Raw genomic sequence first — 13,821 nt, forward strand, 5'->3', positions numbered from 1 at the left:
TTGGATAAAGCATAGGCAATATCTTGCCACACCTGACAGATCAAAAGAGTTAGAATTTTAAACAAATACAAGGTAGAAAAAACAATTGAAAGAGAAAAAAAAAAAATAGAAATATTTATTCTTGTAAATAAAAACTAAGTACTACACATAAATACACCTCCAAGCAGCCACGCCCATTCCCGCCTCCCCAGCACGCCCATCTTCTGCTGGACAGCCCTACACATATGTGTAGTTCTGTCCAGCAGAAGATGGGAATGCTGGGGAAGCGGGAATGGGCGTGGCTGCTGGGAGGTGTATTTATGTGTAGGGCTGTCCAGCAGAAGATGGGCGTGCTGGGGAAGCGGGAATGGACGTGGCTGCTGGGAGGTGTATGTGAACAGAAGGCTGTGCTAGATATCGAAAACAAGGCTCATTCTCGATCAAGTAGGCAGGGGGAATGGGGCAATGCGCGATGCCGCTATGCATGACGGGAATTGTAGTGAGAACCGGAAGCTGTGGGAATGTAAAGGAAGAAGAGCATATCCTAGGTATGTAAAAAACCTTGAAAAGCAACATTTTGGGGGAAAAAATATATAGATTACAGATGTTTGTAACATATCTAGCAGAAATATGAAGAAAAAAAAAGTACCTTTACAACTCCTTTAAAAGACTGTCACTTTTATTTGTGTTATGCTTTTGAAAAGATTATTTTTATGTTAATTTATTTGATATATGATTGATACATGCACCAAAGTCACTGAGATAGTATTTATTTGGGGAATCTTCTGAGCAGAGCAGCATCATTTTTTACTCTTATTTATTACAAGTGTGGGAACACATATTATGTCTCATCAGCAGTTCATTGTTTTAGTTTTAATTTGGGTTTTGCTTATATTGTGTTTTGAACAGTCTAGTCATCTCAGTGAGGTGGTAGGTTTGTGTGTTTGTATTATGTCATTTGGATAGGGGCAACGCATGAGTACATTTCCAGTATATCTCTATACATTACAAAGACTAATCCTCCACTAATAAGAATTGGAAAATATTTTATTAGTGTTACAAATGTGAGAATGCATAGCAGAAATTTGCACAACAATCTTTTTCTGACAATCATCATCTATCACAATCAATTGTAATCTTTGCAATTTGCTGTATTTAACTGTGACTGGATGGCAGAATTTTAATGCTGCAAGTGGCAAAAATCCAATCAAAACAGTCATGTAACTTACATCTAAAAAAATCATAAGTCATAATGCACTCAAATGTCTTTTTCATTAGAGGGAACAGAGCAAATTTACATTAGGCATAACATCAGTCCACCGGAAGTCTTCGGTTAGAACCACAAGACTGTGCGAATGCTTAAAATAAAACAAAGACAGTGATGGTCAGGATGGTACACAGTAAAAAATACATAGACAACATACTTTTTTACATTTCAATAAGATATCGTTTTTGGCCCTACATTAAAGTGTTACTAAAGTTAAAGTTTGTCTTCAAAGTAGACATTTGCATCCCTTTCACTAAAATTCACAGTAGCATTCAGATCTACATGCTTCTATGAAATCACTCTTATGCCCCGTACACACGATCGGATTTTCCGACGGAAAATGTGTGATAGGACCTTGTTGTCGGACATTCCGACCGTGCGTAGGCTCCATCACACATTTTCCATCGGAATTTCCGACACACGAAGTTTGAAAGCTTGCTATAAAATTTTCCGACAACAAAATCCGTTGTCGGAAATTCCGATCGTGTGTACACAAATCCGAAGCGCAAAGTGCCACGCATGCTCAGAATAAATTAAGAGACGAAAGCTATTGGCTACTGCCCCGTTTATAGTCCCGACGTACGTGTTTTACGTCACCGCGTTCAGAACGATCAGATTTTCCGATAACTTTGTGTGTATGCAAGACAAGTTTGAGCCAACATCCGTCGGAAAAAATCCATGGATTTTGTTGTCGGAATGTCCGATCAATGTCCGACCGTGTGTACAGGGCATTATGCTGCATACACACGGTCAGAATTTCCATCAAAAAAAGTGTGATGGGAGCTTTTGGTCGGATATTTCGACCGTGTGTATGCTCCATCCAACTTTTTCTGTCTGAATTTCCGCCAGCAAAAGATTGAGAGCAGGTTCTCTATTTTTCAGACGGAAAAAGTTCTTGACGGAAATTCCGTTTGTCTGTATGCAGTTCCGAAACGCAAAAAGCCACGCATGCTCGGAAACAATTCGACGCATGCTCGGAAGCATTGAACTTCATTTTCTCGTCTCGTCGTAGTGTTGTACGTCACCGCGTTCTTGACGGTCGAAAGTTCAGAGAACTTTTGTGTGACCGTGTGTATGCAAGGCAAGCTTGAGCAGAATTCTGTCGGAAAAACCATCCAAGATTTCTCTGACGGAAATTTCGGTCGTGTGTACGGGGCATTACACTATTAAGTTCAACAAAGATTTTCTGTTTTTTCACTTCCTGGTTAAGTGAGGCACTGGTGAAGTAACCAGGGCCTCACAGATGCATCCTGGGAAGCTTAGATCACCAGTGCCTTCCCCTCTGGTGATCTGCACTGTAACATGTTCCAGACTCAGAGTTCCAGACAGAGCTTCAGGAAGTAAAGGGAGATGGATTCATCTGAGCTTAGTGAAAATGCCCACCATGAATTGAAGGGGAAGGAAAAGAGAAATTAGGTATGCAAAAAATAAAAAGCCTGCAACTATCTAAGTATTTTTCGATGGCCATTACTATAAATCCTAAAGGTTCCTTTATTTTCATTTTTAAGATAAGGGCAAAGTTCCTCTTTATCTTTAGATGCAGTAGGGGATGGTTGAAGCCTAGTAAGGTTTTTATGGCCATCTGTGTCCCATTCAGGAGATTTTCCTTTACCCTCTGTCCTGTAGAAACAATGAGAAGTAAGAGGAAATCTCTGCAAAGTGATTAAAATCCTGTCTTAGGAAGTTGTGACTAGAACAAGTGTCCCAATTTCCCTCCTTGTTCTGGTGCCAACTCAAAATTTTGGATTTTCCTTGAATTTCAGTCTCAGTTATGGTGGTCACTAGGGGAAAGAGAGAGGTTAATTCCCCCACAGATAGAGATAAAAATCAACAGGGCTTTTAAACTCTCACCACTCTATGTGAAAAAAACAAAAAAAGTTTGGCTTTAACCCCTTCCCTGCGAGCGTACGCAGATGTGCGTACTCGGCTTTCCGGGGTTATACCGGGATGATGCCCGCAGCTGCAGGCATCATCCCGGTACCATTGTTTAGAGCGGGCGATCGGCTATCCGAGTATAACAACCGATGCGGCTAAAAGCCGCTCGGCTGTTATACCGGAGGAGCGGGAGGGGGATGTCCCTTCTCCTGCCGCCTCCCGCTGCTCTTACGGGGCCTCTTGTTCGATCGGGAGGCCCGGTGACCAATCGGCTGCCTCCGGCGGCTGGGGGCGGGCTGGAACGAAGCCATGGATGGCTTCGTTCCAGCCTTCTAATTGTAAACGCGGAAGCAACGTCATGACGTCACTTCCCGTTTACTTGGCTGCCAATGGCGCCGATTTTTAAAAAATACACAGTATTCAGAATCGCCGTTTTCAGCGATCTGAATACTTTGAAGTGCAAAGGACGGATCGGGGGTCTTTTAGACCCCCGATCCCTCCATAAAGAGTGCCTGTCACCACCTATTACTGTCACAAGGGATGTTTACATCCCTTGTGACAGCAATAAAAGTCATCAAATTTTTTTTTTTAAACACAATTTATAAATATCAAAATAAATAAAAAAAAATTTTTTTTTTTTAAAAGTGCCCCCGTCCCCGTGAGCTCACGCAGCAAAGAAAACGCATACAGAAGTAAACGGTGTTCAAATCACACATGTGAGGTATCGCCGCGATCGTCAGAGCGAGAACAATAATTCTAGCCCTAGACCTCCTCTGTAACTCTAACCTGGTAACCGTAAAAAAATTGAAATTTAATCGCCTATGGAAATTCTTAGGTACCATAGTTTGTCGCCATTCCACGAGTGTGTGCAATTATAAAGCGTGACATGTTTGGTATCTATTTACTCGGCGTAACATCATCTTTCACATTATACAAAAAAATTGGGGTAACTTTACTGTTTGGATTTTTTAAAATTCATGAAAGTGTCCCTTTTCAAAAAATTTGCGTTTAAAACACCGCTGCACAAATACCGTGTGATATAAAATATTGCAACAATCGCCATTTTATTCTCTAGATTCTCTGCTAATATATAAATATATATAAATATAAATATATATATATATATATATATATATATATATATATATATATATATATATATATATATATATATATATAATGTTTGGGGGTTCTAAGTAATTTTCTAGCAAAAAATACGGATTTTAACTTGTAAAACTTGTAAACACCAAATTTCAAAAATAGGCTTAGTCATGAAAGGGTAAACGTAATAATTAAGAGATTTGTATATCTAGCAAAGGATGTTAGAAAAGCATACTGCAGACGTCACCACAAATATGTCTATACCACATCAATAAAGCTAAATGTGTTATAACCAGATTTACTTTCAAGATAAATCCACTGCAAGGTCATCCTAAAGCAGGGTTGTATCCCCTGCAAGGTAACCTAGGCAGGATCATAGTGTCTGGAGGGTGTCTAGGGAGCTTGCCTACAGCCCTCACACCAGTAATCACATCTTCATATGCCTGCATTCACACCTGAGCAGAGTGTAAGCATAGCATATTCCTGTTGATATTGAAACATTTTTTTAACAGGGACAATTAGAAAGAGTGGAGGTCTGTATGTTGAGCATAGGCAAGCATAGGGAATCAAGATGGAAAACGCTCAACTGTGAAAGGAAGCCAAAGTGGCAGCTAAAGTCCAAATGCCAACTAAAGCGGTAGTAAACCCAAAATCAAAAATGTAATATATTGCAAGTTACCAATCTTTAGATGTGTTGGGTGCATTTGTTTTTCTTTTCATAGGCTTTTTTTCCATTTGTTTTCTGTGCCAGTAACACACCTCCTGTATTAGAGTGCCCCCACTCTGAATGAATGAGCACAGGGGGCAATTTTGGACAGCAGCACTGTTAGGCCTCGTACACACGGTTTGATTGTTGTACGACCGAGCGTCCGATCTTTGTCAAAAGCGCATGTGCAGGATTTTGTCTAGCATACTAATTATACGAACGTAGTGACGTACTATGAGAGTATAAATAGGAAGTTCATTTCTCCAGCGCCACCATTTGGGCCCCTTCTGCTAATTTTGTGTTAGTAGAAGTTTGGTGAGCTTTGATTCGCGATTTTCAGATCGTACAAAACAAATGCCTTTTAAAATACGTTTGGCATAACTACATCAGTATCACCAGCAAAGCAGCTTGATTATTATACCATTAACCACTTGCCGACCGCCTCACGCCGATATACGTTGGCAAAGTGACACGGGTGCGCAAAACAACGTACCCATACGTCCCTGCGTTATCTGTGGCTAGTGGGCGTGCCCGCGGGTCCCGCAGACTTGATGTCCACTCATGGCACGGAGAGGCAGAACGGGGAGATGCCAATGTAAACAAGGCATTTCCCTGTTCTGCCTAGCAACATGACAGGGATCTACTGCTCCCAGTGCTCAGGAACAGTGATCTCTGTCATGTTCTAGTGAGCCCATCCCCCCTACAGTTAGAACATGCTGTGGGAACACATTTAACCCCTTGATTGCCTCCTCTTAGCATTTTTATAGCACTGATCGCTGTACAAATGCCATTGGTCCCAAAATAGTGTCAAAAGTGTTTAATCTGTCCGCTGCAAAGTCGCAGTCACGATAAAAAACGCAGATTGCCTCCATTACTAATAAAAAAAAATATTAATAAAAATGCCATAAATCTATCCCCTATTTTGTAGATGCGAAACTTTTGCACAAACCAATCAATATACGCTTATTGCGATTTTTTTATTTTTTTTTTTTACCAAAAGTATGTAGAAGAATACATATTGGCCTAAACTGAGGAAAAAATTTGTTTTTTATATATTTTTGGGGGATATTTATTACAGCAAAAAGTAAAAAATATTACTTTTTTTTCAAAATTGTCACTTTTTTTGTTTATAGAGCTAAAAATAAAAACCACAGAGGTGATCGAGAACCAACAAAAGAAAGCTCTATTTGTGGGAAAAAAAAGGACGTCAATTTTGTTTGGGCACAACATTGCACGGCCGCGCAAGAGAAAAAAAGGGCTTGATCAGGAAGGGGGTAAATCCTCCGGGGCTGAAGTGGTTAAAGAAGATGAGAATGTGCGCTGCATTTTGACATTTCATCAATTGCCGCATCACGAATGTTAATTCTAGATTATGATCGGTAGTTACAAGACCAAACTCAATCATGGTACAATCATGCGTGTTTGTACTTTCGACTTTTGTGTGACGATTTCTGTACTGACCATCTGAAAATCAGACGTTGAGTTCACATCCAACAAAAATTTTATAGCCTGCACATCCAGCTTTTGTCTGACGAAAAAGTCAAATTGGCTGTCGAAAGCACCGTACTAACAATCCAAAAATCCCCAGACAGCTGGTCTTATGAATTTTCCCTTCTGATTTTTGTATCGTGTGTACGAGGCCTTACCATAGTCTTGGGGGCGGGGGGGGGGGGGGGGATGAGGAGTGTTAGCTAGGCTAGCAGATTTAGATACACTAACAAATTGAAGCTGAACTCCAGCTAATACTTTATAAGCAGTACTAGCCAGATCACCAAATGAAAATAAAGGAAAGAAAGCCTAAAAAATAAAACAAAAAAATAAAACAAATCACATCTAAGAATTGTTAAGCTGCAATATAAAAACTGTTTGCTATTGGGTTTAATATTGCTTTAAGTTTGAGCGCTGGTACAGGCTGAAGACACAAGGCTTTTTAGGCTGCATAATTCACTGCCTGCAAGGAAGTTAGTGTGACTCACATTATGACATGAGAAATTGACATCAATCTGGTGACATTTTAAAAAACAATTTTGTTTTACTTTCTGATAATAGTATGTTCCCTTACTAAAAGATTCTGTAATTGTTGTTTTAATATATGATTAATATATCTTACAGATGTTTTACCTGTTATTTTTGTTCAAGAGCACACCCTTTATAATGCTACCTCAAACAGCTAACTACAGTAAAAGTTTGGTTTGAGAGTAACTTGGTTTGAGAGTGTTTTGCAAGACAAGCAATATTTTTTAATACATTTTGACTTTATATACAAGCGATGTCTTGATATACAAGTAGCGTCATGTCACAACTGAGTATAAAGGAGAAGAGAGGTGCCCCTGAGTGTAGCAATATGGATACATTTAATGAAGGTACAACATTAAGCAACATAATGCTACACTAATGCCGCCTACACACGAGCGGACTTTTCGACCGGACTGGTCCGACGGACCGAGTCTGGCAGGCAATTCAACCGTGTGTGGGCTTCATCGGACCTGCAGCGGACTTTTTCAGTCGAAAATCTGACGGACTTTAGATTTGGAACATGTTTCAAATCTTTCCGACGGACTCGAGTCCGGTCGAAAAGTCCGCTCGTCTGCATGCTAGTCCGACGGACGAAAACCGACGCTAGGGCAGCTATTGGCTACTGGCTATCAACTTCCTTATTTTAGTCCGGTCGTACGTCATCACGTACGAATCCGTCGGACTTTGGTGTCATCGTGTGTAGGCAAGTCCGTTTGTTCGGAAAGTCCTTCGGAAGTCCGCCAAAAGTCCATCGGATAGACCGTCGGACCAGTACGGTTGAAAAGTCCGCTCGTGTGTACGCGGCATTAGAGGCACCTCTCTTCTCTTTTATACTCTGTAGCTCCTGCTGGATTTTGCTTCTAATAATCTTGTGGAGGCTGCCATTTGTGGATGGTCATTTTATGGTTACACAACCTGGTCACATTGCTATAATCTTTTTATATGGACTATAAATGGAAGGACTTATGAATTAATGGTTGTGGAATGAATCATTAGAGTTTCCATTATTTTTTACGGGGAAATTTGCTTTGATATACAGGTGCTTTGGATTACACGCATGTTTCTGGAATAAATTATGCTCGCAATTCAAGGTTTTACTGTATAAGAGATATATGAGCATTGTGCATTATTACTAATACTTACCTTTTCCCAGTTCTCAAAAATTCAAACCCTTTATTAATTTCAGTAAAAGGCAAAGTATGAGTCACTAAACCATCCGGGTTAATTTTGCCTGCCATGTAGTCAGAAACTAATTGGGGGATTGAGTCTGCACCCTTCAAACCTGAAAAACAAAAGGAAAGGTCCTGTTTAGTATATGTTTGAGAGCATAAGATGCTCTATTACAGGATAACTGCATTTTAATTACAATAATCAACTCCCTCCCCACCCACATTACTCAAGTCTCTGCAAGAAATAATAAGTACACTGTAGTTCCATTCACAAGAAATGATTCTATGATTTGTTTGTTGCCTGGTCTACTCAGAGCTGGTGATGAGAGTGCTATGTTTACATATGAAGTTATGTGCATGCACTGAGGTACAGACAGAGTCTGGCTATAGAAAATAATTTTCACACTTCTTGGGTCTCATGCACACAGCTACAAGGAGAGCATACAGCATACAAAAGTGTACAGAACTTGACTAAAATATTTCCTGGAAGCCAAAGCTGCTGTGTACAGTCACCCATAGAAAGCAATTACACCATGAGGCTGTACTCAGGGGTATACGTTGGTATTTATGTAAACATGGGCACACACATACAACTCTGCACGCAGGCATTCTGTATCCAGGGTTGTACATCTGTGCACGTGTGTACACAGGTACTGGCTTATACCCGCAATACAACCACATTCTGTTATTGCATTCCATGAGTGAGGGCACCCAATAACTCTGGCTCCGTATGGCCTCCTCATTGCTGTGTTAAGTTTAAGTATGAGGAAAGCCATTAGGTAGAAGACGGCTCTTTCATCACTGGTACTAAGGCTCGGTTCACACTGCTGCAATGCGGGAACCCTGCGAATCCACTTACATGTCACCCCCAAATCAGTTTGCATATTGCAGTGCGATCTGCAAATTCAGACAGGAATCGGATCACATGGGTGTGAACACCCATGTGATCCGATTTTGTTGCGGACCAAAAAAAAAGAGTCCTGTGCGGGTTTGGTTTGAATGCGATGCAAATATAGCCATACTATCTGTATGGCTGAAATCGCATCGCACAGAGATTGCATGTGATTTGCACTGCAGTGCTGTGCAAATCACATCCGATCTCGGACAATGCTGCAGTGTGAACCAGCAGTAAAAGGTAATGTTTTTTCTGCCATATGTGTAAAGCTCATTTGAGGAATGGCTTCTTCTTGTGCTTGCTGAGCAGTGTGCCTGTCACTCCCACTTGGCAGATATTTAAAATGGGTTTCATAGAGCATGAGTGGTTAGTGAAGTGTTGTAGAGGGCATTGAGGTCACTTCTCTTCTGTTGTGAGCCTAACCAAAGAATACCATGTAAGCTTGAGTCACCTGAAGTGTACTTTACCTCTGTAGATGGGTGCAGAGACTGTTACCTAAAGGGGAGTAGGGCAAACTCATCTCATCTCTCCTTGAGAGGAGGGCTGGCACACTTTCTGCTATGCGGTTTCAGTGCAGGCCTCTCTTCCCTTGAAGACTGTTTCAGCTATTCAATTAAGCATGCGTCTTCATTATCTAAAATGACTGGTATGTTAAGTGATATCAAAGTAAAGTTGGCACCATTATAAAGATCTCTTATTCCTCCATGTAATGGGGAATTAATCTCGGGCATAGATTAGTATTTGGGGAAAGAGCTGGACTGCAGGTAAAGTGGGCAGGAAATTGTGCCTGAGTACTGACAGGCTAGACTTTTCTTAGAGCTTGCAGGGGTGTCGTTTGTGTACTGCTACCTCGTAATCCACAGAATCTCAGGGGTATACCATTGCAAAAGAACTGTATAGTGCCACAGGTCGAGGTAAACCTAAAAAAGGTAAACTTTTGCATGTAATTCTGTTTCACAACACATGACGCTCTTGGTTCTGTTATGATACATGCTGTGGTTGCTGAGCCAGTGAGTGTCATTGACAGTGGACCCCCCCACCACCCCCAGACCGATTTTGCTTGACTACTCTGATCAGAAGGAGATACAGTACATATCTAATGAGGACTGATTGATAGCGCTCAACTAATGCAGCAGATGCATGCCAGAGACAAGCATTGCCATTCAGCATAACAAGGGTAGGGCTTTGGCTAACAACAGCCCAGCACAGTACAGCTGAAGACATGCCTTCAATGTATTTATTGCTGTGTATGCCCTACAATGGAAGCTTTGTTAAATTTGAGCCAGGAACCACACTTTACAGAGAAGAGGGTCCTTTGCAAAGGCAGTGTGGCTTCCACATACTGTATATTTGCAAATGTATGCAACTAAAACCTCTTGGTTAGTCAAATCGAAGAGAAATAACACACACTTCATACATTTATCTCCCTTCTGGCCACAGGTGAATCAGGTGCCTGCCTATGTGCACATCCTCACTCCTTGCACCATATAACCAGAAAACACTGATCATGTCACTAGGCTTAAAACCAACTTTATTCAGGCCACACAAATGCAGCTGGGTCTCTCCTTGGAATCACCTGCCATGGTGCATTTCATGCTTAGGGGCTTATTTGTAGAGACACAATTAATCCCACAGGGGTAAAATGCATCAGAGGGGGGTTAAGGCACAACCTGACAGCAAATTTGTGTGGATTGAATAAAGCTCATGGCCTGAAACTTTAGCTTTAAGCCCAGTGACACCATTGTTTTGCAGCCCTTCTGTTTTCTGGATATACACTAAAAGCTCAGTTTTTGATACAAAGTGTTAAAGGAGTGCTCAGATTTTGGATTCACCACCATTAACCACACACCATTTTACTATCTATGCAGCCTACTGGATGGATAATACTGCATGACAGACACTGATGCATGTGGTTATTTGAGACTGGCAGCAAAGTTTAGCAGTACTAAATCTTTAGCATGCTGCTGGGATACATACTCAAGACCCTTGACATCCCTGCAAAAGTCTGTATTTTGGTACATATTGTTTAAGCGCTGAAACCTTATAGTACGAGAGACTGGAGTTTTGTAACTAGGTAATTTTTGGTCATTTTTTTTTTTTTCATCATATAGGAACACACTTTATGATGAGCATTCCACCAAACTGCTTGTCCCAGAAGAAGCTGCAAGTAGCTTGCACAAATAAATAAATAATTGAAAATGACACCGGAAGTGACGTCACCGACTCCTCCCTGAGGAGGAATCGGTGACGTCACTTCCGGTGTCTCAGTTACCCGGAAGAATTGGTGAGGAGGAGACATTTGTATCTCCCTGATTTGCCTTATATAATTTTGATGCAATATACAAGACGATAAATTGTGTGAGTGGAATATTGTCACATGCAATTAGTCCACGCTTTACTTATAATATAGTCCAAGCTTTCCTTTCTTTCTTGACTCTGAGCCACCTCAGAGAATAGCTGATGTCTACATACTAAAGGATACTCTGAATACCTACCTTCAACAGCAGCACGCCCCTGTTTTTGGGACTATTTAGGATTTTATATCTTAAAGGCACTACTTGACCCAGTGGGGTCATCTCTTAAGGTGAGCGGACATTGCACCCAGTGGTGGAAGCGGCGTCACTTGTCACGGAAAAGTTTGTAGTGTTGGAGGAGCACTGTATGAACACTTAAGAAGTCACTATTAACCCATTAAGAGGACTTTATATAATTTATATATTTACATATCTATGGGACTATGTGCATATATGTTATGTTATGTTTTTGGTTTATGTTATGTGTTTGGTTTATTACCATTTTTCAATTACTGTAATAACTTATTTATGCTTAAAGATCATTCTAATGGTGCAGCTGTTCTATTTGGATGTAACACTGTTCACTTAACACACATAGCAGTGCTTCAGTATTTTATATCACAAGGAGCTTGGCATGCCTCACCATGCCTCATGCATGTCAATACAAACTTCCCCTGTCCTGTTGCACAAATGGATTAATTTGCTCCAGGAAAGGACACAAATTAAAGTTTTAGGAAACATTTTACTTGGAGAAAAGGTGCACCTGTAAGAAAATTAAGCTGTATATAAAGCCAAATTACTTTTAAATAGTTTTTGATAGCGCAGGGAATAGTTAAGACACCCCTGTCAGATTACTTTTTTTTTTTCGCTGTCTGTGTCTGTCAAGGAGATTTACCTTCACTTTCTGTCTCAGAAGTCAAAGCAGAAACTACACAAAGTAAGAGAAAAAAATCTCTCTAATGAGAGAGTTCCCCCCTTAGACATATGTCCCCAGACCATATTTCTCCATTTGAAGATTTCCCATTTCTATTCACTTTGTGTATCGGAGACAATGGTCACTAGGACCAACAGTAAAGGTGATTTTGCCCTGAGGGGACACAGACAGCAATAAAAATCTGACAGGGTTTCTAACCCTTGAATATCTACACGTTTTGGATTTGTATACACTTTAATGCTAACTCACCATCCCTTGTCCTCCTGAACTAATTTACACAATCCCCTTTATCCCAGCTTACTTACCTTAGTAGCACAGCTGTGGCCAGCTTAGATGCTTACAACCCCGGCTAGCTGCGGCTGTGTAGTGTGCTCTGACTTTATAAGACTAAACTCCATGCTTCTCCAGCCTGTGAAGGCCCACTACACAGTAATAGCCAACACTGAAGCGGATTTTTGCTCTGGAGGCTACAAACTTTGAAACAGACCACAGTTGTAAGTAGGTAGTTGGGGGTGGGGAATGGGTTTAGTGTAGATTCAGTAGGGTTAGGGAGAGTAGGTAAGCATGTGGGTTGTTAAAGTTACTGTTGCTCCGTATTTGGTTATATGTAGACTGCAATTACTAAATTCTTCTTTTTAAAATGAAATTTACCTGGCTGCTATATAAACCAAAGTATTTTATGTGTTCTAAGTTTCAAACACAGAACAGGTAATAAGATCTAATTGATATAGCTAGTTGCATGTTTGCTCTGGGCCAGTGACTGTGGAAGTACTGAGGCCAGAGATATACAGGTGACTAGCATTTTTAGAAGAAGATTATAAATGGTAGCCTCACTGTAAATCTTTCAAAAGAAACTATTCTCAAATATGTGTTAGGCTTATCAGGGTACTTTTTATAGTGCAAAACTGAAAGGAAACTTAGTAGGATAGAAATATAGGAAATGACATTTATGATTTTTACAGGCTCCGGGGCAGTGATGGCGAACCTTGGCACCCCAGATGTTTTGGAACTACATTTCTCATGATGCTCATGCACTCTGCAGTGTAGTTGAGCATCATGGGAAATGTAGTTCCAAAACATCTGGGGTGCCAAGGTTCACCAACACTGCTCTAGGGACTGTCATCCTGAACCTAATCACTATTTAGCGTGTCGCTGTCTTCGAACAACCATGTGCATATCGGGTGTTGCGATGCCCAAATACACATGCATGTTTCAGGCCAGTGAATTAACAAGTAATAATGAAAGAATATAGATAACATCCTTTAAACTAGACATGTGCACTGACAAAAAATGTGTTCATTTTCATTTAATTCGTTTTTTTGCTCTTTTCGGAAATTCGAAAATTCGGAATTCGGAAATACGAAAATTCGGACTTTCAAATTTCCAAATTTTTGAATTTCCACATTTCGATTTTCCGAATTTCCAAATCTTTGAATTCCGAATTTTCAAATTCCGAATTTCCGAATTTTCGAATTCCGAAAATTCAGAAATTCAAAAATCCGAAAATTTGAAAATCTGAAAAAAAGAGAATCTGTAAAATTTGAAATAATAACTAACTAATAATAACTAACTATTATATTATAGG

The 13,821-nt window shown here is 40.4% G+C and overlaps 1 protein-coding gene across 1 annotated transcript in view; it reads right to left on the reverse strand.

Moving 5' to 3' along the window:
• Positions 1-1,008: 1,008 nt before the first annotated feature.
• Positions 1,009-13,821, reverse strand: part of LOC141110101 (alcohol dehydrogenase 1-like) — a 114,382-nt gene continuing 101,569 nt past the window's right edge. The window contains exons 8-9 of the mRNA XM_073601322.1: positions 8,088-8,226; positions 1,009-1,337 (exon numbers count right to left, since the gene is read on the reverse strand). Of these exons, the coding sequence (XP_073457423.1) occupies positions 1,313-1,337; positions 8,088-8,226 (164 nt within the window). The 3' untranslated portion in view covers positions 1,009-1,312. The remainder of the gene's footprint in view (positions 1,338-8,087; positions 8,227-13,821) is intronic.

The sequence above is a fragment of the Aquarana catesbeiana genome, linkage group LG01, assembly GCF_042186555.1.
Source record: "Aquarana catesbeiana isolate 2022-GZ linkage group LG01, ASM4218655v1, whole genome shotgun sequence".
NCBI lineage: Eukaryota > Metazoa > Chordata > Amphibia > Anura > Ranidae > Aquarana > Aquarana catesbeiana.